This window comes from Tympanuchus pallidicinctus, unplaced genomic scaffold (genome assembly GCF_026119805.1).
Source record: "Tympanuchus pallidicinctus isolate F22 unplaced genomic scaffold, pur_lepc_1.0 scaffold15, whole genome shotgun sequence".
Taxonomy (NCBI): Eukaryota; Metazoa; Chordata; class Aves; order Galliformes; family Phasianidae; genus Tympanuchus; species Tympanuchus pallidicinctus.
In genome coordinates, this window is record NW_026294669.1 from 24865288 (window position 1) to 24890341 (window position 25054).

The 25054-nt window shown below is 41.6% G+C and overlaps 1 protein-coding gene across 6 annotated transcripts in view; it reads right to left on the reverse strand.

Annotated features, from left to right (window-relative positions):
• Positions 1-1379: 1379 nt before the first annotated feature.
• KLF7 (KLF transcription factor 7) overlaps positions 1380-25054 on the reverse strand; it is a 59515-nt gene continuing 35840 nt past the window's right edge. For 2 of the 6 annotated variants that reach the window (XM_052675624.1, XM_052675623.1), the window contains exons 3-4: positions 15644-15767; positions 3448-9317 (exon numbers count right to left, since the gene is read on the reverse strand). In XM_052675624.1, coding sequence (XP_052531584.1) covers positions 9280-9317; positions 15644-15767 — 162 coding nt within the window. In that variant the 3' untranslated portion in view covers positions 3448-9279. Of the gene's footprint in view, positions 1798-3447; positions 9318-15643; positions 15768-25054 lie in introns of those variants that run through there. The other 4 variants (XR_008204770.1, XR_008204769.1, XR_008204767.1 and 1 more) reach the window with 4 other exon arrangements.

Below are 25054 nucleotides of genomic sequence, written 5' to 3' on the forward strand. Positions count from 1 at the left end.
ACAACAACAAAAAACCAATAACTTTAAAACTAGATCCTGTGTGCAGAAGGAACTCTGTTTTGTGTGTACTTCCAGTCATACCTACATTGTACAAATCCACATACAAAAAGAGACCATTTTTTTCAGCCCTGTATTTTTGTAGTAGTATGCTGCAAACTCTATCATGACTGCCTCAATTACTCAAGCTCTGTGAGTGACATCAAGATACCACTGCTGCAGTGATATCTATAAATCATGTCCATCCAACATCTGTATGTATGACCTGACTGAACAGAGTACCCATGTGCATTGCTGGAACTTTTACCTTCCAACTTACCGTGGGACTTTCCAGAAATGCTTGATGCCACCCCAGTTCTTTTGCATTCAGCTAATGCCTGGAGTGAGTCACCTCTGGATTCATCTCTCTTCACTAGCTACAGAGGGAGTATAGATGATTAAGTTAGAATGGTCATCTGAGTTTTAGGTGCAGAGGAAAGGAGGGCAATCCTACCTTCTGTCTGCCATGAACAGTCCTAGCAGGTCTTCCAACAGTGAAAGTGCATGTTGCTGCAGAAATAAAAGGTAGCAAGTTTGTATTAGATGAGGCTTACAGGATGTTCATATGTGGTGCCATTTAGGTCACTGCCATGTGTGATCACAAGACACCAAAAACTTAAAGGGATACAGGTCGATTTTTAAAAGTCAGTCATTCCGTTTTATTCTACGACAATGCAAAGTAATTGTGCTCAGAATTACTGTATTTACTCCCCAAATACATTTTTAGTACTTCATCATCCAGGTGGATTCAATTGTGTTTGCAATTTTGTAGACATTAAAGAGGGAGGCTAAATGACAGAGGCAGGGCAAAGAGAATAACAGTGCATTCAGTTCCTTCAGTGCAGCATTACACACAGACTAGAGCACCTCATTAATGCTTAGGAGATTCAAAGTCTAGTTCTGTTTTGACCACTGACTGACAAGTATTTTGATAGCTAGGCATGGAAAATACAATGCAAGTGCTCTTTGTATTTGTTACAAAAATACTGGCTAAGATCTTGAACCAGTGCAAGCAGACAAAGAATAAATTCACTGAATCCAGCAGAAGCAAATCTGGAAATCTGGTCAGCTTTTAAGATTGCAAATTTCTTTCTTACGCATCTTATCCAAAAACAACATGTGCAACAGCACTGATATAAGCAACACTTAAGCCACTATAAAATACATCTTTAAAAAAGTTATTTAAATCCAAAAATGTGATTCTGATAAGCTAAATCATTCTTGGAAGTTATGTATTTTATGCCATGTGTTCTTACTGAACCATAGCTTTAACTGATATTCAAAAATGACTTCACTGTTCACAGAAGCTTCAAAAAGAAATAATAGACAAGGCACACTAAACATTGTTGGGCCAAACACATTCTACTGTTTATTACACATATTACATTCTTAAATAAAAATGCGTCACATAACATTTTTGCATAGATATCTTACAATATACCAATTTAAAAAAGAATTATGAAACAGACCAGTAACAAAAATAAATTTTTTCTTCATTAATAATTTTGTAACATTAACATACCACCATCATATAATACAAATAATATTTTTAAATCTTAAGACTTTTGTACAGCAAAAAAACTGACAAAGTAATATATATATATATATATATATATAAAAAGCCTAAAAAAAATAAAATGTCAAAAAAAGGCAGAACTGAGGGCTACAAGATTGGGTACTTCTGTGATATATTAGAAATACCAGAGTTGGCCTGAGAGAACGTGACCGAGGGCATCTCCAAAATGCACTTGTCAGACACATCTGGTAAAAGAAAAAATATAGTGCAAAATGAAAGTCCTTCAAGCAATATATATATATATTTATTTATTTTTAAATCAGGAGCATTCATACTTTTTATTGTTGTTACTAAAAAAAATCCCCCAAACAAAAATCTAATGTGAAGTAGAAAGAAAGAAAGGTTTTAAAGGATAAGTAAGAACACAGGCCATTTTGCAAAGCAATAAAAAAATTCACAGCCTGCATTATTATTTTTCCAATTCAGATGAGCAGACATGCAAAACTAAGGCCTTGTTTCTAAGAGAAAAGCTGTCATGGTTTATATGCAGTGACTACAAAACCATACACTTAAACTGGTGCAAGAACCTTCTTGTATCTTAACTGGTTTAATCGTTTCTTACACTTTTGCTTAACTGCATAAGATGCCAATGTAAATACAGTCTAGGCAAATGATTACTGGGTGCATCTACAAAGTGATCTTAACTAGACTGATGTTTCAATATAGAGCAACTTCCCCGGTAGAGACATGGCCTTGGTAACAAAGCAGTGTGCAAACCAGTGTTTTGATCTACTTCCAGATTCTGACAGGCCTGGTTTTTAAAATACAGTGAGATAGGAAAATGCATGTTCCAAAATATAAAGATCAACCCTTCAGCCAACAGGCCTTTCAGGGACTGCAAATTAGCTTTTTTTATTTCCCGAAGAAGCCCAATAATAAAGGCTAAAATTGTCACCTTTCTGTCCATTCTAGTTCATTTTCAGTGTGTACATGCTAAGCCCACATCTCCCTCCCTTCCTACCTCCCCTCCCAATCCCCAGTTTGCAGCCTATCATTCACAGTACACAGCAACATGTATTTCCCCGAATCGTTGAAAACTTTCCTACAAAAGCTGAAATGATTCCTAAAATGCAGTGACAACAGTAGGTGCCCTCCCTAAATCAAAGCAATAGGCACGGTTGGCTACTACACACTGTAAATCAGTAGCTCAGTTTCCTCTTCTGTGTAGGTGTATACAGTAGACTGTTGTACTGCCACACACAGAGATAGAGAACCTGTTTTCTGGCAGTATATAGAAGTCAGGACCAAAGCACTTAAAAAAAATCATCAAAGCTTTCATTTGGAAAATTGTGAAGAGTTTCCACTTCAATTATCACACCAAAAATACCATTAACAAGCATAAGGAAAAACTATAAAACCCTGTTTGAAAATGACACCTGCATTTGAAAGCTTTCTGGTAGGGAAACTCATCTTTGAGGTGATAAAGGCAGCCTACCCCACCATCTCCACATTTTTATATATATAACTTATATATACAACTACATCATTATATATATAACTTATATAGTACAAGTATGTCTTGGACCTCTTCCTCTAAGGGAGGAGGAAAGTCTCAGCTTTATGAGACAGATCTTAAAACCAAGTAGGACAGGCCCTTTGGTTCTTGTGATGCTAAATCTTGCTGTTGAAGCCAGTGTAGATCTGTGGAGGAGGAAGACTGCAGTAACTGACTCTAAACTATCAACAAAAACAGATGCAAACGTGCCACAAGGAAGAAAAGTATCCAGGGATGATCTGGAAATAATCATTCAATAAGGTGTAGACTTTATGTGCATGAAAGACAGGCAAGATTTGTCTATGAGCATCTGGAAAATCTTGGGAGGAAATAATTTCTATTTTCAAGCCAAAACCACAGAGTTAGTCAAGCACTGTTATTGTTCTTGATATGCGATGACCTTTGCAAGGGCAACTCTATCTGAAATCAGCAAAAAGTACTTCAAAAAGTGTTGGGTTAAAGGCGTCACCTAGAAATACAAAAGCTAAAAAACAGTCTTGCTGGATGGAATGTCTAGATGTGCTATGTCCTGAATAAAATCAAGAATAAAAGCCCTTGATTAACTGGATGCTAACCAGGTAACATCAAATTACGTAAAAATGATCCTCTGGTGGTTTTTTTTTTCCTAAATTTAAAGATTTTGATACCTTAAGGAAAAGAGAGACAAAAGGAAACCCTTAAGACGGTTGGATTTTCATCAGTTTTGCCAAAAGCACCAATTATGACCTCTTCTGTACACAGACAAATGAAGTTTGTTAAATAGGAGGAACCTTTGTGTTAGAGACGGCTAAAAAAGCCCAAATTGTCTCAAGTCAGATAAAATGAAGAAGAAAGCCTGATTCTGTAAATATCAAAAAGGTCATAGATAAAATACACTCAATCACTGCAATTATTCAACTCCATTTTAGCCACAACCTTTGTGATTATCCTTTTTCAGACCTGAAGGTAAAACAGTCCCAAAAATCAAGGGACTGGAGGCTTTTCTCGCATTTAGGTTCTTCTGTCTGATCATGTTTGGTCAATGTTTTCTGGGTATTAAGTGAAAATGTGGTATTTTAATAATACAGCAAACCCAAATCCAAAATATCTGAGGCAAGTAAGAATGGAAAAGGAAGAAAAGGTTTTATTATTCACTTCTATAGAAATAAAAGTTGGCAGAGATTTCAGGTACTGGGAATCATTTTGGAGACATAACATAGGTCTTCCAGGCTAGTAAATCTGTTTCCACAATCTTTGGTTGGTCCCTGCAGCTGTGACACATCTCACGATAAGATATTCCTTCAAACTGCTTTGCTAAGTTGTTTTTTGCTGCTTCAAGATTTTTTTCCATCTTCCTCATGAAGAAACAAAGGTAATAAGGATTAAACTATCAGAGTTAGAGAAAAATCCTACAGGCCCATTCTACAGTTTGCTCTGCTGGAGCAAGACTAAGAAGAGCCATAACCAGTACACATTTAATTACAGAGGGCTCTGATATGAATCACAGGAACAAAAAAATATTAATGTTGGAAGGTACCTCTGGAGGTTACTTAATCTTACCCTCAACTTAAAAAACAGTTCACTTAAATCAGAACGCTCAGGGCTTTGTCCAAGACACTGAATAAATGCAGGATTTCAGTCCTGGAAATAGGATTTCTTTTGTTCCTTTGCCTAGTCTATCCAGGTGAAATAATTTTCTAGACTGAATGCTGGCTCTTGAAAGAGAGAAAATCTGAGACAATGAAAAATAACTGACTCTCTAAACCTGTTAAACTACTCTTTATAAAATACCCATGATGTTTTAGGTTGCTTTTCTCCTAAGGGGGAAAAAACAGCAGCGCAAAGATGCACTGAAGTGTTGCTTTGTTCTAAAAAGTGACTAAAATATACGTCCCCGTGTTTGATACTAGTGATAACATTTTTCCAGTTTAAGATAAAAAAAAAAGTGATGATTGTGTTAGAAAACACAGATTTTTGCTTGCCAGGCCTCAATCTGGCAGTATAAAAAATGTATTTCCATAAACATAATTAATAAATTTAGTAAATCCGATTAGAAAAATCTTGATACTGGTACTTTCTAAATGATTTTTCAACACTGTTACATATAAAGTACATCTTCATCCAGAATATTCTGTCCAGTTTTGGTCTTCCCTTACAAGAAAATTAATGAGATACTGAAGCAAGTCTAGCAGAGCTCCACCCAGGAGATCAGGAGCCAGAGCACATGACAGTTGAACAGAGGCTGTGGACACAGTTAAATCTTAGGAAGAGAAAAGGGTAGACCTTATTAATGTTTACAAACACCCTACAGAGATGGTGGAGAAAATGAAGTCAGACTCTTCATATCAGTGCACAGTAGAAGAGACAGCAAACAAGTCAGAACATGGGAAATTCCTACTTGACATACAGATTTATCTTTCAATTGTTTTTGTTTGTTTTTAAACATTTAAGTGGTCAAATACCAGACCAGCCTATACCAGAGTAGCTGCAAAGTTTCCATCCTTGGTAGCATTGAAAAACTTACTGGACACAGCCCTGAGCACCCAGCTCTAGGTAAAGGTTGGCTGAGATGGCCTCTGGGCCTCTGGACCTCCCCTCCCACCTGCATTCTCCTATGATTGATTCTATGCTCTGCTCCAAAATGCTATTTACTATTCACAGAAAGGGACATTTCTTCCATGCATACTATTTTCCGTGATATTTGTCTCAATTTGTTCTCATTCTACAGCTCCACGGCCTTGGAAATCACATTTGAATTACTTCAGAAAAGCCAGAAAGACCTGGCTGCTGTTCTGCCGTTACCAAATCATCTATTTATGGTTTTGCTTCCAAAGAAGACCTATAGAATGGATTTGCCTTTCCTTATTAGTCTATTTCTACTCATAATTTATAAATAGAGAATATCTGTACAACTTTAGCAAGGGGATACAGTCCAAAAAGGATCTAGCTATAATGCATTACTCAGGTTTGAAGTGTACAGCTTGAAATATCTGCAAGGAAAGAAAAGCTGTCATTGTAAAAAATGACTCCTGGAATGTGCCTTTCCAAAATGGAGACTCCTACAAAATACAAGTTAAGGTTTGAAATTTCAGTAATGATTAAGACACTTGCAAAAGAGAACCCAAGAACTGAAGTGCAAAGACAGACAGAATACACAACACACTTGTGAAAAACACCTCCCTTAAGAAACAGAAAAGATGGTCTCAAAGCCCCAAATTTGGCTTCAGAGTTCAAGACCTGCAGCAGAAAGAGCCTGTTAAGTCTAAAATCTGGTTAAGTCTGCTATCCTCTTTTCTTCTATGTTTTTATAGCTAGATAGACCCAGGATTTAAATTGTAAGCATGTCTTCAGAACAAAATAATCATACATTTCAGCATGTTTGTTTGTTTCCCATGGGGCCCTTGTTCTGCCATATTTAAATGAGACATCAACAAGACCACAAATGAAAACTGGAATAACTGGTACTTAAACTGACACTTAATAACTATGATTTGTAGGCTACTGTTAGCATGTCTAAAGGCAGGTGTGTTCAGAGGTCAAGGAAAGATATTTATGCAGGTTCACAGCCAAAGAGTACCATAGCAGTGAGTTTGAGAGCATATACTTTAGGATGCTACAGTAATGAAATTCTAGGATTCTGTTAACCTTTTTCTAATGTAATGCACTGACTGGATGTTCTATGGTTTCACACAGCTGCGGTTTCAGTTTCCATTAGACATCTGGCAGGATGCTCCATATATTCCAATACAAATTGAATTCTAGGGCCCTCAGTCCCAGTAGAACAGCTGGATGGAATGGTCATAAAAAGTATGCAAACACAGAAGCAGAGAAATACAAGATTGTCAGCAAGCAGTGCTCCACATACGTATACATAGCATGGTTAGTTTTAAATCTTTGGAATAAACTCAATTTTCTTTCTTTCTCCTCTTCTACCTTTCTTTTCCTCTCACTCACTTTTGCTCTCTCTCTCTCTCTCCCTCTCTTATCATGAATGTTACATCATTGCCCCTAAAAGATGGTTAGATTTTGGTCCATATTTCATGCCATATGGGCCAGACATTGTATTTCCCTCCTGTCCCAAAAGCATTCAGTTGACAGTCACAGTGCTTTGCAAGAACTGTGAGGAAAACCAGCATCTTTTGAGTAAATTCAATCTCTCACTGGAACCAAAGGTTGCAAAATTCTGAGAATTCAAGTGCCAAGGATCCCGATGACAGCTCTTAAACATCTATTGAGTTTCTTGTTTGTTCTTTTCCCCAAGAGTACAGTTTCAATTCCTAAAACATGAATTAAGGGAAATATTTAACAGTCAATGTGTCAAAACAGTCAAAGAAGGGCAGCTGGCTAATACAGTATAAAAGAGCAGCAACCATTTGTGGACCATGCACCATTTTGTTTAATTTTTAGTCATCCTTTAGAGATGGTCCCAGAACATACAAAGTATACAATCTAATGACCACACGCCTGCTTGCACAAGCCATCTTCATGGTCCTAAATGCAGTCTTTGGAGTCAGGGCCAGCGCCAAATAGTTTCAAACATGAGTTATCGTAAGATGCTTTTTTGTTTGTTTTGTAACAAAGACTTTAAATCCACTTTGTGCCCAACAAAATCAAATTACCAATAGGACTGAAGGGTGAGCATGAGACCTTCACTTTCCCTTGATGGTTCACACAGTAGGCCAAAACGGGCCTCAAGGTTATTAGCACTTTAGATCAATCATTCAGAAAAGTCTCATTGCTGTACGTAAAACCCAACCCTTCCTTCACTGTTTACACTGTTACACATAGGAGCAGGCTACAGCATCAACTTGATGAATGGAAAAGGAGGACTTTCATTATTTCTTTAAAAGGCTAATGCTGAATGAAGCCATTGTACTTGGAAGAAGTTCTTTATTTCCCACTCAGAGACTGGAGCAGGATTTTTGGCTTGTTTGTATGTGAGTGTGTAAGATGTTCGAAAAACATCAAGTTTAAATTAAAATGTCTGCAGGTGCTCTTTACGCAAACAAAAGTCTAATGTTTTAAATTGGTTATTAGAAGAACTGCGAGACAAAGCAACATAATTCATCACTAAGTCACTGTGAGTTGTGGCTAACATGCTCACATGATGTGGAAGGAATCCCGTAGTCATGCCTGTGTGGCCAGTCCCAGACCGATATCCAGGTGCAGACAAGGAGTTCTGAAGATCACTTGTTCGTAGAGAAAAGAGGAAAAAAAAGGTTTAAGCTTCCAAATAAGCTTTTAAAGTTTTCATTCAACAAATAAACAAGAAGTTCTAGCTATGGCAATAAGGTGAGGCCTACAGAGATATTAGATACTGTTTCTCAAAGTTTATCCCTTGGCCACTTAGCCATCATGGCAGCAGCTTCCAGAGTCCCTAGTGCATATGTTGTGCAATAGCCAAAACAAAAATTAAAACAAAAACAAGAACAAAACCAAAACATAGTCCTCCGTGAAGTCTACATAAACTCAGGCCAAAGAGAGGATATTTGTGTAACAAGTGTCACTCCACAGTCTACTGCCATTAAGGCTACTGGTATTGACTTAAATGAATCTCAATAGCTCAGTTCTAGGAAGAAGAACAAAAACCAAGACAGATCAAAGTGTCTGTGAAAAGTCTGATGCATTGAACATTAGGAATCCTCAGACAAAGAACAAATGAACCACGAGGTTAATTTGGCTACCAAACTGGGATTTGGTTTTCTAGGTCATTGTTTTCCCCCCATCTATTTAAAAAGAAAGTTAGTGCTACAAATATGCAACTTCAAGACGACATTTTCTCCTATTGAGTTGCACTGAGAAGCAAGTTAAATAAGCCCCTCCTACTGCCGTCCACCTGCAGGGAAGCCTCCTCCATTTCCTTTGTTTTCCATTGGCAAAACCAGGAAACAAATCCAAGAGAGACGAAGTACTGTAAGCAATTGTTCCTTTTCATTGACTTCACCTCTACAGCATTTCCTCGCCTGCATCTTCTCCCATCCAGCTGGGGCAAGGCATAAAGAACCAATGGATGTATTGAAGTATAACTGGGTGTATGACAGTGTGAGTGTGTGGTCTCTGTACAGAGGGTTACATGTGATAGAGTTCTCTTCTCTTGCAAGGCAGCACATTATAACTTGAGTTCCACTTCATCTCACAACACTTAGCTCAGATGTCATCCATGCCAAGCTGACAGATACTTAGATGTGCCTCTTCATGTGGAGGGCAAGGTGATCAGACCTGGAAAAACACCTGCAAAATAAACCAAATGTCACATGAAATCAAGATTTGGGGAAAAGAAAAAACAAACAAAAAAACCCGGCTCCTGCTCCTCCCTCCTCATATACAAGAGGAAATATTTATCCTGGTTTAGAACTGTTCTTCAGATTATCACCACCAAACTCTGTGTGATTCACCACGACCACAGATGGCCAACTGCGCTGCTGAAAGCTAAATAGACTACTCTCCTCTTTTCATGATTCTTTCCCTCCTCCTCTTTCTCTGTGTGAAATACCAGAGAAGCGTGCTCATACATGCACCTGTAGGACAAAATCAATAGTGTCTGTGCGTGTGCATATGGTGAAAAATAAAACAAATCAGCTTTACTTAGCAAAGCCAGTTTAAAAAATCACTACCTTTAACAAACACCAACATAAGTTTCAAAAACTAAATTCCCATTTTTATCTCCAAATTGGAAAGAAAATGGTTCAAAGCTCATGGGCTGGAAATCATCCAGGCTATGTATCTTTCCTTTTCTCCCTAGGGAATCTCAGTGGTAGTATGTGGATGCTGATGAATGCTATCCCCCTGAATTATGTTATTATTAAACCCACCCTGTAAACATGAAAATTGAGACACAGAAAGGCAAGGAAATTGTAAATAACACAAGAATTAAACAGCCAGGACTTCCACTTTCAGTTTCTGTTGTTCATCCACAAAGCCATCGTTCCTCCATCTCCTCATTAAAAATAACTTTCTGAACATGTATAAGGATTCTGATGAGACTGTCTTAGAACTGCAACCCTAGAGAACTAGTTGCCTTTTAGGGCTGGTCTAAACATGCAGATAATTAAGGATAAGGTAGGGCATGAATTTGAAATGAAGCATCTATTCTTGATTAACTCCCTCTCTAAAGGCTTATGATTGCCTTCTTCTGAAATTACTTAATCCACTTGGGAAATTGAGTTAACATACTCAGAATCAAACACTCTCCCAGAGAAGAGCAACCCCAAAAAGAGTTAATCAGGAATTACCATTCTAAAGCAACTGCCTTGTAGAAGACATGCTGCAGGGAACTCACAGCAGCAGGAACTGCAGCCCAAAATCTGAGACTTCACACCACTAACATATTCTCATTGACTAGGGGCTCTCAGGTGGACAGGCGCTTTTCTTCTCTGTCAGTCAATACAAATTCCATTTTATTAAGGCTGACAGTAAGCAAGAATATTTTTCCAACTCCATGTCCATTAGAAATGAGGTTAAATGCACCAACCCAGTTCATACTATCACTATAAAGGTATGTACAGCAACAGGGAACAAACTGCTGGACAAGCAGACAGTGGCTCTGGCTACCTACCCTAAAGCCTTGAGATGGAGCTCAACTGTCAGACAGTACAGAGACATCCTAATAAATCAAATTTCTGAGCGTTCAACTTGAAGCGTGTAGTAGAAATGGGAGGTTTCCAAGTTCCCTGCAAATCTTGGCTTGCTTTCTTTCCACCCTAAGCCGTAAGACACTGGCACATTTATTTTTAGTAAGAGCAAGAAGCATTCATTGTGAATATCACACACAAAGACGCGTATCTGGGGCTTTTGAATAAATTGTTTTTGTAGGCTCGGAGGACGTAATGATAAGCAACCTCCAGAACTGATTTGCCTGCAATGTCTTTTCACTGTCACTATATTTTAGAATACAGAAGTGTAAAATACCGGTTAGGAGAATATACTAATGGCTTACTGTGAGAATCTCCATAGCTTACAAGTGGGCAGTAAGTCTACTTTTCAAAAGGCAGTAGCTGAGTATTCTTTATTTCTCAGAAAGAACGTAAAAGAATAAATTCAACTATACAATCAAAGAAAATAAAACAAAAGTGACCTCAATCTAAAGGCAAACACCCAGACAATAGAAATCCTAACCAGAAAAAAGGCTAAGAAATTGAAGAACTAATGAAAATGAAGAGGTTTTAAATAGTTAGGGAATCTCTTCTGTCTTGCTGGCACTGTGCTGCACAAGCAGTCTGTCTCCATCTATACAAAGATGAGTCACCAAAAGGTAAACTCTTAAGACAAAGAAAGCTTGTAAGAAGGCACTTTCATAAGAAAAGCTTGATTCTCATCACCTGAGGACAAGAACAACTCTGCTCAAACCAGCTTTTCTCTACTGATTTCTATCAGCTTACGACAAGGTTAGTACCCTTCTGTAACAGAATGGCAAAAAATAAAGATTTCAGAATGGGATAGTGGCTGTATTCCTCCAAGCTCCTGCATGAAGTGCAGAGACACAGATGAGGGTCTGACAACAGGCACTTGGCTCTCAGCACAGCAGGCTCAGCACAGCTAGAATTTTCTAGCCTCAGGGTGCCAAAATACACCCATGGACCAACATTTCTCTCATCAGTCTAAACAGAGAAAGCAGCATGCTCTAGCTGCAAGGGCTGCCAAAACACAACAACAGCTCGAGTGACTGCCAAAAAGACATGCACCAGCTGGCACTTTAGCCTAGGACTAGTCATAAGACCACTACCCAAGAATGGCTTTTCCTCTCCAATTGTATTAGAAATGCGTCCCAGGAAAAAGAGTGCAGAGTCACAACACAGTAAAATCTGTTAAAAATATGAATTTAAGCCACTGCTTCACTTCAATTACCATAGTATTAGTATCCAGGGTATTTTTCAGCTCTATAATGTTTTTACAGATACTAAAATGGCATAATTTTTTGCTAATTCCTGCTAATAAAATGGTACAACATGAATTCTTCATATTCTCCTGCTGACTAATTTGGCTAGCTCTATTTATTGGTAAGGCTGGTAGATTTTGATTTTCAACAGTAAAGCAGTCTCTATCAAATGTTGCAGCTAAAGTATGTCAGAGGGGAAAAAAAAACCCACTACTGATCAGTAGGCACATTTTCTCTCTGCTGGAACAAGAGCCAGCAGCGAAGAAAGCTCCACAGGACAAACTGACAAGATAAATTCCTTCTCCCACACAGAAAGCAGCAGCAGCTTGTTAGTCCCTCATCCTGTCTGCAAGACAAGACCTTGCTGCACAACTCTGGCTCTGCACCTCTTCCAGTTCTAGACCAGCACTGTGTGCTGTGCATGGGCCCATCATCCCCACAATGCAGCTCTTCCTGGGAAGGACAGTTTATGCTAGGTTAAGATACCCTAATTTTGAAAGTCATGCAGTGATGCATAATGCAAAACTTTCCCGCTCTGAAACACAATTGGCTCCTTTTTCTTTTTGCTCCATCTCCCTAGCAACACAGTACTGCTCAGCACTGAAGTCTCTGCAGGAGAAAGAGGGAAGGTAACAATGACGAGAAGAGAATGTACTGTTCAGCCATCTTTCTTACCAGCTGTGGATTCCCTGCTGTGGGATTTGTGCATTCCAGCTAAGCGCACTCTTAACTTGCTGTCCAAGAGGACACAGGCGTAACAAGCAAGTGCCACTCCCCTGTCATCCTCTTTCCCTTGGAGTGCCAAAGCCTCGTACTGTGCGAGGAACATAAGCTGCCTGTGTTTCTGAAGAGCATAGCTCCTGGAGGATGATGATAAACAGCGTACCCCTTGTGTCTGGAAGGCACGAGGGACTTGCACACCGCCTTCTGCACCACCTCAGCTGATTCTCCTTTCCCCCTGCTGCCACCAAACCACATATCATTTGCAGCACATATGGTGATACTTAAACCAACGGTGGCCTGGCAGCTGTAACTAACAATGAGATCTGTGGGGTACGCAGTGCTTGGGCTGGGACAGCAGCAGAACAGCATCACATCATCTAATCTCTTTTGCTTTAGAATTGTCTTGTACAGAGATTATATGAATATTCCCACGTTGGTGGCCAGGAGGTAATAGATACAACTGCTTCTGAAAATAGACTGGAAGGGAACTGCAAGCACAATTGTACAGTTCTCCCCTTTACTATTTCAATCACCGCTTTTATGCTCTGATTGCCCAGGTACAGCCTTCTCTTCCAAACAATTCTGTGATGTCAGTATTGCAAAAAGTAGCTCCAAAAAGCTCCTTAAGATTTATCAAGCCAAGATGTTTGTGGGAGTGATCACACCTTGTGTCAATAAAGGTGGATGCAGAAGAGAGCAGCAGTTCAGATATGAAGAAACTGTTCTCTATCTGGGATCTCTGGCTCAGGAGGAAGCTTCTTCAACATTAGACATCTGTCTAAATGGCTAGGGACAGACTTATGCACATCTGAGTGCTCACTTGAAGTGACATCTGCAATAGACAGTATTAGAGAGATCAATGAATGGGAAAAGAAGGAAAAATAGTGGCATGGCAGAGTGGTCCAAAAGAACAGGCAGCGCCAGTCAGTGAGCTTGCAACTGGGAAAATAAAGCTGAACCTGACTCCTGCCACACATAAAAAGCATGTGCATGGAGTTTAGTGCACAGACTTGCAGTCTTAACTTCCTAATTAATCTTGTTTTCTTTTATCTGCAGATCTATTGGAAGTGGAAAAGATGATGTATTAGACAGTTGCAAAAATGCATCTCTTCACTGTAGCAACTGGATTGGCTGCCAACAACAAAAACCCAGATAGTAAGGGGAAATATGAAAAGGGAGGAGAATGAATGCTGAAAGATGGACTGACGGAGACTAAGGAGTTGAAAATACTGACTATTTCTTTAAATCTCTGCCAGAGATTCTAACAGAAACCCTGCAGTATGCACTGCTTGTGTTAGTGCGCTTTTGGGGCTGGGGTGGTTACTCTGTTCTTCAGAGAAAAAAGAGAAAGGAAATGCCTTACACTAAAAACAGAACACAAATGTCCTCCTTCACAGAGGTGCTTATACAAAAGCACGACTCCAGAAGTCCCTACTTAGTTTATCCTGTCCCTCATTCTCAGAAAACAAAGAATAATCCAGGGCTAAGGCAAAAAACAATCCAAGAGAAAGGCTCTCCGTGGCAGAAGGGGGGGCAGGAAGAAGGGAGACGAGGGGAGAAGAGCGCTCAAGGAGATGAAGCACTTGGAAAGGCAGGATGTGAAAATGATCAAATTTCCTTCCCATAAAAGGATGGGGTCCCTTGTTTATGTCCCATACATCCTCTCTCCATGCATGTACTCTGCTGGTCCGGTGTACCCAGAGGCTTCCTAGAGCCTTTATTGTATTACAGAATGTTTTCTTATCAGAGCAGAGAACCTTAATGCTGCATTAAAAAGACAGGTAATTTTCTTAAGTCTCTTTTAAAATATATGTACAAATAGGATTACCAGATAACGTGTTCAGATGCAAGCACATTATTTGATTGCTCTACACTGCATCCAGGTTTTACCCAGGGCACTGCCAGCCTCCAGCTGGGGGTTTGAGGAGAAGTGCTCATTGTTCGATCCTGACAGTGCTGTCAAGAGTCATTACAGTGGTAATTGCTTTTGCTCCACCCTAATTTCTTATCATCTGGGACTGGGGATAGAGAGGAGGATTTTCTTTTGGTTTTGTTTCTGCATTCAAAGAACCCAGCTTTCAAAAGCACTCAGCACCAAGCAAGGACAATTCAATTTTTCAGAGGAGCTTTTTCATTCAGCAGCTGAAGTGGCGAGGACAGCAAAAAGCGGGCTGCAAGCAGCAGCTTCCTCTGCCCTCAGCAGGAATCGCTGGGTGCCCAGCTCTCCATGCAAACCTGGTCCTTCAGTTCCGAGTGCCCAGAGGAGGACTGTTACATATTAAGCTCTTTGAGAAGCCTGGCTCTAGGCACCTACCATGCTTTTAAATCTGCGCCCACTCAAAACAAGGTGGCAGAATATTTCGTACATCAAACAGACATCAAGGTTGAAAATTAGAACTGGAGAAAAGATTCACTCATTAGCAGGAATATGCAGCAATCACTGATCCAACACAAAACAATCTCATGAACTTAAATTGTCAGATGTGCCTGAATTAGTCTTTTTTTAGTGCTTTTGAAAATGAAGTACCCTGCCAACATACAGGAAGCCAGCAGAGGTGCTTGGGGTAGCCCTTGAAGGAAGCAGGTGGGGAAGGAGCTCTGCTTTTCAAGGGACACTGGCATAACAAGATGGAAAGCTGTGGAGATACTCTGTGGACCTACTCTGACAACAGCAGGTCCAGGGCCTTCTGAACTTCCACTGTGATTACGGAGTATTTAAATAAGCTGCCCTATGGATTGAGTCCTGTGCCCACAACAAACATGGGCAGGTTCCAGTGAGACTTGCATCCAGCCCTTTCTTTGTGCCCTCCTTTGGCTGAGGGATTAAGGAAGGGGGACACAAGATATGGAGAGGCCGGGCTGCCCCACCACTCCAGGCTGCCAAGGGTCTGACAGTTCCACACCAACCATTCACGAGGACCACATTTTGCTTAAACACCACATCAGGAGGCTGCATTACCTGTCACAATGGTTGCATTTAAAGGGCTTTGCACCCGTGTGCTTTCTGTAATGCCTCGTGAGCTCGTCGCTCCGTGCAAAACGCCACTCGCACCCTTCCCACGAGCACTTGTAAGGCTTCTCACCTGCAGAGGGGAGGAGAGAAGAGTCAGCGCAGCAGCAGCATTACTGAGCACTCCACTTGCAAGTCCCGTGTCTTCCACCTCACCCCTTCCCCACCCAGGCAGGTTAGTGCACACTCAGTCACACGATCAAGGCCACAGTGCAATTCAAACAACTTAGGACATATGACGCGCTGTACTGTGGATGGATCCAGCTTCAGCTCCTGTTGATCTGTTAAAATTCTCCCTACACCTCATTTCCCATTTCTAACAAAGCTTGTTAACTGCTCTTGAGCGAAACCCTCAGCACGTCCCCAGAATCCTCAGCCCTGTGCTGTTACAGCCTCATTTTCAGTCAACCTTGCAGCTTGCTCAGCTCTTGCTGGCTAATTGCTCTGGTACTTGTGATGGCTGTACCCATGCCTAACCACACCACAGGTGGGAGCAAATCACATCTCTCCCTGCACACCCTCCGACAGCAACCACCACCACTGCACCACACGCTTTTCCCAGGCTGCAGCTCACCCCTTGCGTGGCCAAACTCACATCTGCTTCCCCAAGTTTCCATGCCCACAGCCTCCTAAAGCTGCACCTTCTCCAGTTGCTCCCAGCAATTTTTGGGGCTATTTTTCTGCCCCCAGATATCAATCATATCGCTGCAGCAGTAAGACAGAAGTGAGACTGGTCTGCTGTGTTCACATTTAGCCATCTTCTAACAAAGAGCAGCCTCTGTGAATCAGGCTGCCGTGGTGCAGCACCAGTGGAGTCCTTCAGACCTCTTCATGGAGGCTTCCCAGGGCTGGTGCCCCCCCTTTTCTCATTCAGTGCACATGTATTCATGTGCATTCAAATTTATCATCACCCCCACAAGGAAATGCTCCATTGTTTCTCTTTCTGTAGGAATTCAGTGTCACTGATCCCCACACAGTCAGCACAGTGCAAATGCATTAGGAGAGAAGGGAGTTGAAATAAAATGTTGACAAGATATCCCTTGCACTACCAAGATCCTAAGCCAGCAACTATAAGCAGAGAAGGGATTATTACTTATTTATCCTTAAAATTGCTAAGAAGGCAATCTTAAAAAAAAAAAAAAAACAAAAAAAAAAAACCACCACTGGCCAAACTGAAGTTGCAATCTGTATGACCTCTCTTCTTGGCCACAGCAGGCAAATGTCTCAGTGCAGAGACTCAGATTTCTATATTTAGCATGTCTATTCAGCAGGTAAAGAAGTGAGATCTCATTATGGTAGACCTATGTATTTCGAGGTGACAAAGTGGAAAAGCCAAATGAAAAAGAAAAGCAAAGAGGGCAAGAGAATTGTATCAAAATACTTAATAATAAAAATATGCTCTGCTGTGAGTGAGTCTGCAAGCTTCTTATTGCTAAGGCAGGTCTGTTTTACAATGGTCACCCACCCCAGACAGCAGAGTGGGCTGAGGTGTTAACTGGAGCTGAGCCACTTTACCGGGCATTAAGCACAGTAACTCAATTAAAGGATTCACTGGGTAAAGCAATGAAGAGGGAGCAGCAGCCAGTGAGACTTCATCAGAATACCAAATTGTCCCCTCAGTCCCTGAAACAAGAAAGGCCAGCCTGGATGTCTCTATGGTGTGCCACAACCCACCATAGGGACACACCAAACAAGACAATAATAACCCCATCTCACACTTACACTGTGCCTGACTGGTCAGCTCTGCAGACTTGTACAGTTTTTAGTGAGATTTTTTTCTTTGTGGTGTTTTTTTTTTTTTTTTCCAGAGAAAAAAAAAAGGCAAAAAACTTCTTGTTAGCGAGCCAAGTGCTGGTGTCCTGCTTCTGTGCTGGTTCCTCAATTGCAATTCAAACACTGTCACCAGTACTGCCCCAGACACCAGGGCTGCAGTTGTTTGGCACTGTCTCCACAGCCCGTGACACCCTACTAAGCACATTGTATTTCATCCCCCCTTGTCAGAGAAGAAGGATTTCCCCTGCTCTGATCACATCTGAGATGGTGCAGCAATTCTAAGTGAACAGTTTGCGTGCATTATTTTAAGAAGCTGTCAGTAAATGAACCTCGGTGATAATTCAGCTTGCTTGGTTCTCTGATGCTCTCTAGTGCCTACCTTAGAGAGCAGACAGCAAGGCAGACAAAGCACCTCATACCACATTTGCTACATGTGCCATAAAGGTGAAAGATGAGTGCTCAGCCAAATCTGGCAGGTACGGCCAGTGTGAGAGCAGAAGGGTGAAGGCAAAACATCGCGTGGTTCTGTGAAACAAGGGCTGTTAGGACTGAAGCTGGGTTTGGATTGTTAACATTTGTCAAAAGCTTTGAAAACATACAGTGCTATATATAGGTTAAGAGAGACAGAAATGCCAAGCATGATTACTGATAAACCCACAGGATGCCACGTATCTCTGCTGCTTGCTCCGGGGGCTCCTCTCTCAAGTGATCTCAATTTGCAGCTTACACTGCCCTGAGCTGAGTTCTGTTCTCAGATGCTTTTCCTCTGTAACTGAAGCCACACAAAATGTCAGCACACCTCCTTGTGCCCCCAGACAGCAGAGCACACTGGTGTGCAGAGCTCTGCGTGGCACACAGTGAAGGCAAAGGAGCACGGTGACCTTTAAAGCCCTACAGACTCCCTGATGCAGAGACCTCAGGGAGGGCAGCATCCTGCTCTCCTTCAGCCACTCCATAGTCCAATCGGGCATGGAGAGAGAGATCTCTGTATCTCTGCATGGGAGGACAAAGAACAAACTGCATCTTTAATGGCTGCTTTCATCTTACTCACAGATGAAATGAGAGCTATCTCGCCAAGGTGTATGTCTGTAGGAAGCGTGGGCACGAGAGGGGGAGAGGCCCCTCCTACCTCACTACTGAAATGGCAGGCAGGAGAAATGGGAACTCTCATTTCCACGTGCCAGTGCTCTCCTGCTGTTGTGGAGGAGTTACAAGAATAAAAGGATAGATGGCAAAATTCTCCTCTGCTGAAAGCAATGGCAAAACTCCCACTCACTTCTACAGGACAAGAATCTCCCCTTTTTTAGCATATTAATTATGGGCTTTAAAATCCAATTAAAAATGTGCCATACTGTCAATTTTCAGGGTCTAATTCCTTAAAATTAATAACTGAACTTAAACCTTTTGTATGAGAGCCATTCTCAGGAAGGAGCTCTGCTCCTTAAATCACCCTTGTTCAACACAAGGATCCACGCAGTGCTTACATAAATCCTCAAATTCATAGAGCACACCCAAAAAGAAGCCAATACCCAGCTGTGTGCCTGCAAAAAAACTCCACCACAGGGCTGGCTGAGCTTCTACGTGTCCACAAGCACACCTGGGAAGGGCAGGCAGCCAGCAATGCAGATTTTAAGCATCAGATTATGCAGGTAACACAAAGTCCCACTTGTGCATGAAAAAATTCTAGAACTGAGCTAGGGTGGTGGAGCAACCCATGGAACACACTTTAGCAGGGGAGTTGGACTTGATGAATCCCAGAGGTCCTTCCCAGCCCCTACAATTCTGTGGTTCTGCAATACTGTGCTTCTGTGTCTGCTCTCCGGGCTGAACCACAGCGCTGGGAAGGAGGGCAGCAGAGACCAGCCCTAAAAGCAGAGTTTCAAACTGCAGAAAATACTCACATGAACACATCCTTAGCTGCAAACTGATGGTGTTTTAGCAGCAGCCTGCAGGTACTTATGAGCACATAGAGCACTACAGGAAAAACTACTGATCAGTTCTTAGACCATTTCTAGCCTTTCATTTTCCCAGAGCATTTATTGTAGCCTGAGATTGGTCTACGTGGGGAAGAAGCTCTCTGTTTCACTTCTGTTTATGGCACATTTGCACAATCAGTAGGTGTACAGTTGCACAATCAATAGGTGTACAGTCAACAGCTACACAGAGGTTAGGCTTAGTAAGATTATCACGGTGGAAAGATAATCAAAATAAATGAAAATGCTCACCAGTGTTGTAGGCTCACAGTAAACCCCACCAGAAACATTCTCCAGAAAAACACCCTTCTGCAGTGGGGGTCAGCCCTTAAATGGAGCCTAGGAGAGGTGCAGCCAGGCTCCACCCCTTCTGGTAGCACAGCTGCATTGCCTTCACCTGTGCTCCCACAGCTGACTCAGCGCTTGCCTCGGGTGGTCAATCAGAGGTTCAGGCTGTGGTCCAACAGTTCCCATACACACATCAGACAACCTCCTTTTAGAAACTACCCCCACAGTACACTGTTACGGTTTGGCCCTCCATCCCTTTCCATTTCATCTAGCTTAGTGCAGTCTGCAACAAAAAACTTTGTAAATTTATAGGAAGCGTGCAATGATAAAAGGTAAAATCGAGCTATTGCAAAAAACCACTATTACAATTAGTAGAAACGTTATGTACATGGAGGTACATAACCAAGATCCACTGAGGATGCTGTCACGATCACAAAACTACAGTACACAACAGAAGATGCTGGGGATATTATACATCTTATATTTTGCACTATTTATTGCCAAGTCCAAGAGTTTACAAAGCCTGTGAGACCTATCTTCCCTCCAAAATAGCGAGATTTTAAAGAAGAAAGCAGTAACACATAGAGATCATCTGCCTTCTGCTTTAGAGATAACTCAGGGTCATGATTTTAAACTTCTCTTGGCAACCCTGCAACTAGAAATATTAGTTACTAAAACAGAATAAAAGAAAAGAAACTAAACAGTTTAGTTTCTATTCCATAGATTTCAAGAGTGAAGACTTTAGAAGAAAACCCTACAGATTTGGGTATGCGCATAGTAAGACAGCATAGGCTGGCAGAGCTGTGAGGTGAAACCCAATGGCTGGCTCCATTGGAAATATGCCCGTTAAGGCTCCAGTTTCACACCGTATCTTTACAGAATTATAAGCAAACAAACATATTATGGTTATCCATGCCTGCTTGCTTCTGGCTCCCCACTCACCTCAATTTAAACACACAGCACAGGCATGTTGGTTACAGAGTGCTTTGTAAAATAAGCAAGCCATTAAAGCCCCACAGTCCTGCAATGATCTTCAAAAAGAGAACAACCCAAAAAAGTACAGTGGAGGATTACAGTCAAAAACTCTTGCTAGGATGTCTCAGTGCTAAAATGCGGTGCAGTTAAGAAGTTTCTTTTATCAGTATGACTAAGTTAGCCAGGAAGGTTTAAAGAAACTGAGGAAAAGAACACATCCTGTCTGCATGCACATTGTGAAGGCAATCAAATAGAATGTTTGTTATGCTATAAGAGCTCCTTAATATAGAATGTACACACACAAAGAAGTGAGTCTTTAAAAAAGAATAAACTCCCCTGAAAAATCACCATGGGTTCTACTTATTTACATACAGTTTCGGAATTAAAAATAAAAAAAAGTTTTATGAAAGAAACGCAAAACATCTCCTTCCTTTTTAAATTCTGTGATTAAAAAAATACTCAAAATGAAACCAGTTCTAAAAAGTCTCAGTGTATTGAAAGACAGCTTTAGCCATGCTTGCTCTAAGACTGGCATTCCCAGAGAATCAGACAAACTGCAAATTACAGCTGAGAGAGGAATTAAATGCAAACGGATGCTCTAAGGGCCTGAGTTGTATAAAGTGTGTGAAGAACCAAGGAGTCCCACTGGCTTTTTCAGAGAGTGTTTTAATAACTTTCCTTGCCACCCTTTCTGAGAAATCCTTTCGGGACCTTCTGTTCCTGGGCTGGCGATGGGAACGCACCGTCACACCACGGCCCTGCAGTGTCACTAGGGGGACAGCTCTGCGCCGGGGCTGATGTCCCTGCAGATGGAGGTTGCTCAGGAACACCAGCAAACGGGGGGCAAATGAGAAAGCAGCCCCCCAAGTTGCCTTGCGGAGAAATGCCAGGCAGACATTTGTATTTGCTTTACAGTTTATTACAAAAGTCTGCCACGGCACAATGGGAAGCCTAATGTGGAACATCACATTAACAATATTTTATATTTATGTAGCGCTCTTCATCTGTAAGGGTCCCTGAGAGCTTTACAAGCTCCATGCGTGGCATACCAATGAAGCCGAGCCATAATTCTTCTTATTAGCTGAATATCAGTACACATCACATGACATAACAGAAAATGTGACTGGTCACACCTCTATTCGTATGGAAAGTGCTACGTGATATTGAACAGGAGCATGTCGCAGAAGGAAATTCAGATTTAAGGAGTCTGGAAAAAATGAAATCTCCCAAGGAAATAGGTCTCCTTTACACCTGTGTCTGTCCTCCCTCTTTGCACTTGCACACTCCCTCAAATACAAGATGCAGAGGAAGAGCATCCCAAGATCTGCTGTTTGTCAAATATCTCCACTTTCATGCTAAATTCAGCAAGTTACCACCACAGGACTCCAACGTGCTTTGCTGAGGACTTCTCAGAAAAGCTACAGAGTGGCTGCAGTTCAGCACACAACACCACCCTCTTTTTAAGATCAGAAGGTTCATGCCTTCAGCAAAAAGGAAGAGCAGGCTATTTAACACACACATCCTCTGGAAGTCAATGCCACTATTTAAGTGTATGTACACGTGACCCATCAACCAGTAAAACTAATTATAAAAATCAATTTCAGATACTTTCCTGAGCCTTTCATTCCTCAATATACTCCTAATTGATTTTTGTTGGAGAAATAGCAAGCGTAATTATTATTTTTATTATGACAAAGGAAGGCAAGGGGGGGCATGGTCAGTATTTTAAGTGGCTCACCAGTGCTTTCTACCCAAAAAGAGGAAAAAGGGAAAAAAAGCATTTTATTCACAGTTTTGCCACCTGCTGGAAGATAGAAAAGCCTTTGAAACGGTGACAAAGCACAAGAGAAAAGCTGGCAGCAGACAGTGCAGGGCTGGAGAAGAATGTGACAGAATTGTGAAAAACACAATGTGAGAAGGTTGTACCTATTTATAGGCGAGCAGGGATGATCAAGTGTAAAAGAAGTACATTTCCGTGAATGATGAACAGCTCCTTTCATCCAAAAAGGTCAGAAGTGCCCTTATAGAGAGATGGCTCTAATCATGTCTGTATTAGAGATGGGGGGGAAAGAGGTTAAGAGCCAGATCCAATGTCCAATCAGTCTTTCCACGAACCTCAAAGCTCCGGATTAGTCCCCAGGGCCCTTGTCAAAGCTCCTCTACCAAGCCAGCTGCAGAGGATGTGAAAATAAATGATTTTTTTCAGCCTTATTTCTTGCAGACACACACACACGTAACACACATCCACAAAGCCTACTTGTCTAGCTGAAATGCAGAGGAAAGCAACGCATGCCGCAACGCTCAAAGAAATGGCAATACTCCATTTTCTACCCCACTCGCGAGGCCACCTGTAACGAACCCCACTGCAACCCGTGCCCCACACCAGGCGTGGGATGGCTGATGCCAGCCTTTACCTCCCTGGCTCTATTCAAACTTCCACTGAGACAAAGCCCCAAAACACCACCGCCCTTCCAAATCCCCTCGGCGCCAGCCTGGGCGCGCACCGGCCTCCCGCCTGCTAATTACCAGCCCAGGGGCGGCAGCCGTGTGGCACGGCCGGCAGCACCCAGCAGCATCGCCAGCAGCGCGGCTCCCCAATTAGCCCTCCAGAAGGACTGAGAAGGGGGGAGGAAAATTAAAATGTTTTGAAAAAAGGATGGATGGAGTTGCTTGGCAACGCGAGGGCAGAGCAGCTGTGCAGCAGGGCTGGTACCCGGCCGGGCTGTCAGCGCCCTGTGCTTTGTGCGAGCCGCAGTGCCGCGCATCCCCTCCTCTCCTCCTGCCTGGCCCCACCAGCAAGGCATCGCTGCCTGCCCTAATTACACATTCTGTGCTGCTTCAGGCTGCCATTGCTTTGGTCCCCAAGAGAAGTTGTAAGAACTTAAAAAAAAATCTTGGCTGAGGGCTTTTAGTTTCAAATTCAGCACAGCTCTGCGAGCTCAGAGATGCAAGGCGAGGCAGCAGCAGCAGGAGATGAAAAAGAAGAAAAATTCAGCAGTTCACCAGGTCAGAATTTATGATTTTATCACTCTATAATTTGTCCAGGACTCCACAACAGACTTTTTTGCCTTTGTCTTTTTTGGTAAATTAGACTGGGGGGTGAACAATGGTGAGAGCCCTTTGCAGGACATGGTGTGTTGTATTCAGTGCAGAGCAGGCAGCAGATCTGCTCCTTGGACACTTGCGTATTGGTCCAAGAGTTTCTGGGAAATACTGTGCAAAAAACAAAAGTAAACACAAAAGATATTTGTCAGTGACCAGAACTGACCAAGAAACAAGCAACAAAACAATTGAAGACATGCCCACTTTCCCAATTATTAATGTTTTAAATTGGTTTTGCTCACATTTTTGCTAATGAATGTGATTTTTTGATTATTCAAACCATTGCAGTGTTGGTGGTTCATTCTATTTACGTGTCGCTTCCTTTTCTGCCCTTTGCCACTGAAAAAATCAAAGAAAGATGACAGAAAGAAAGTGATGCAGAGTAGTAGAGACAGCACAAGAATAAAACACGAGGAAAAATAATACCCATTCCTCTCTGGTTCTCAGTTTTGTCAAAAACAAAAAGAAGAAAGGAACAAGATTAGTATGCTTTTGTTCATTCAAATATTAGATTTGACTGGGAGGTGCACAAATGATTCCCTTTCCTCAGCTCTAAGGGATTGCTTCTCCCTTAGAGACTTCACATGGCTGGAAGTCACCCAGGTCATTCGTGCTGCCAAATAAAGAATAGCACAGATGTACTACAAAACCCCACTGCTGGGTGACACTGCATCTTCACAGAGACATCTTGAAAGACATAGATGTCTTGTGTATGAAACACACTTCCTAACACACATCCAATGGCAAACAAAGCCCTGGAAAAGAATCACCTTTGTGGCTCTCTGGGTTTTGCAAAGGACTGACAATAAAATGCAAATCATTTTATGACAGATCACAGCTTAGTCCACTCAAGTTAATTTTCAACCAGATATTCACAGACAGAAGTCTTCTACTCAAAGGCAATTATTTCCCATTACACAGGCCAAGTTTTAGCTCAGCCTGTTGCACGGAGGAAGGCTCTTTTCTCCCTGCCCATCCCCAGCACACGTGCCATGTTTTCCTAAAAAACAAATATTTTTTCTCCACCTTCTAAAATAACTAACAGCAACCACATTGGAAAACTGCCAAATGTGAAAAATTGCAGCTTCGAGGAAAAAGCTTAACTAAGTTGCAGGTGACCAACAAGAAAGCATCCAAATGGAAGTTCATGGAGAATTAACCATAACGCAGTTCCACACAGTTAAAGATTGAACAAAAGTATATGCAGGTACGAATGCCTGTATTTTTATGACGTCCATTTCCAAGAACT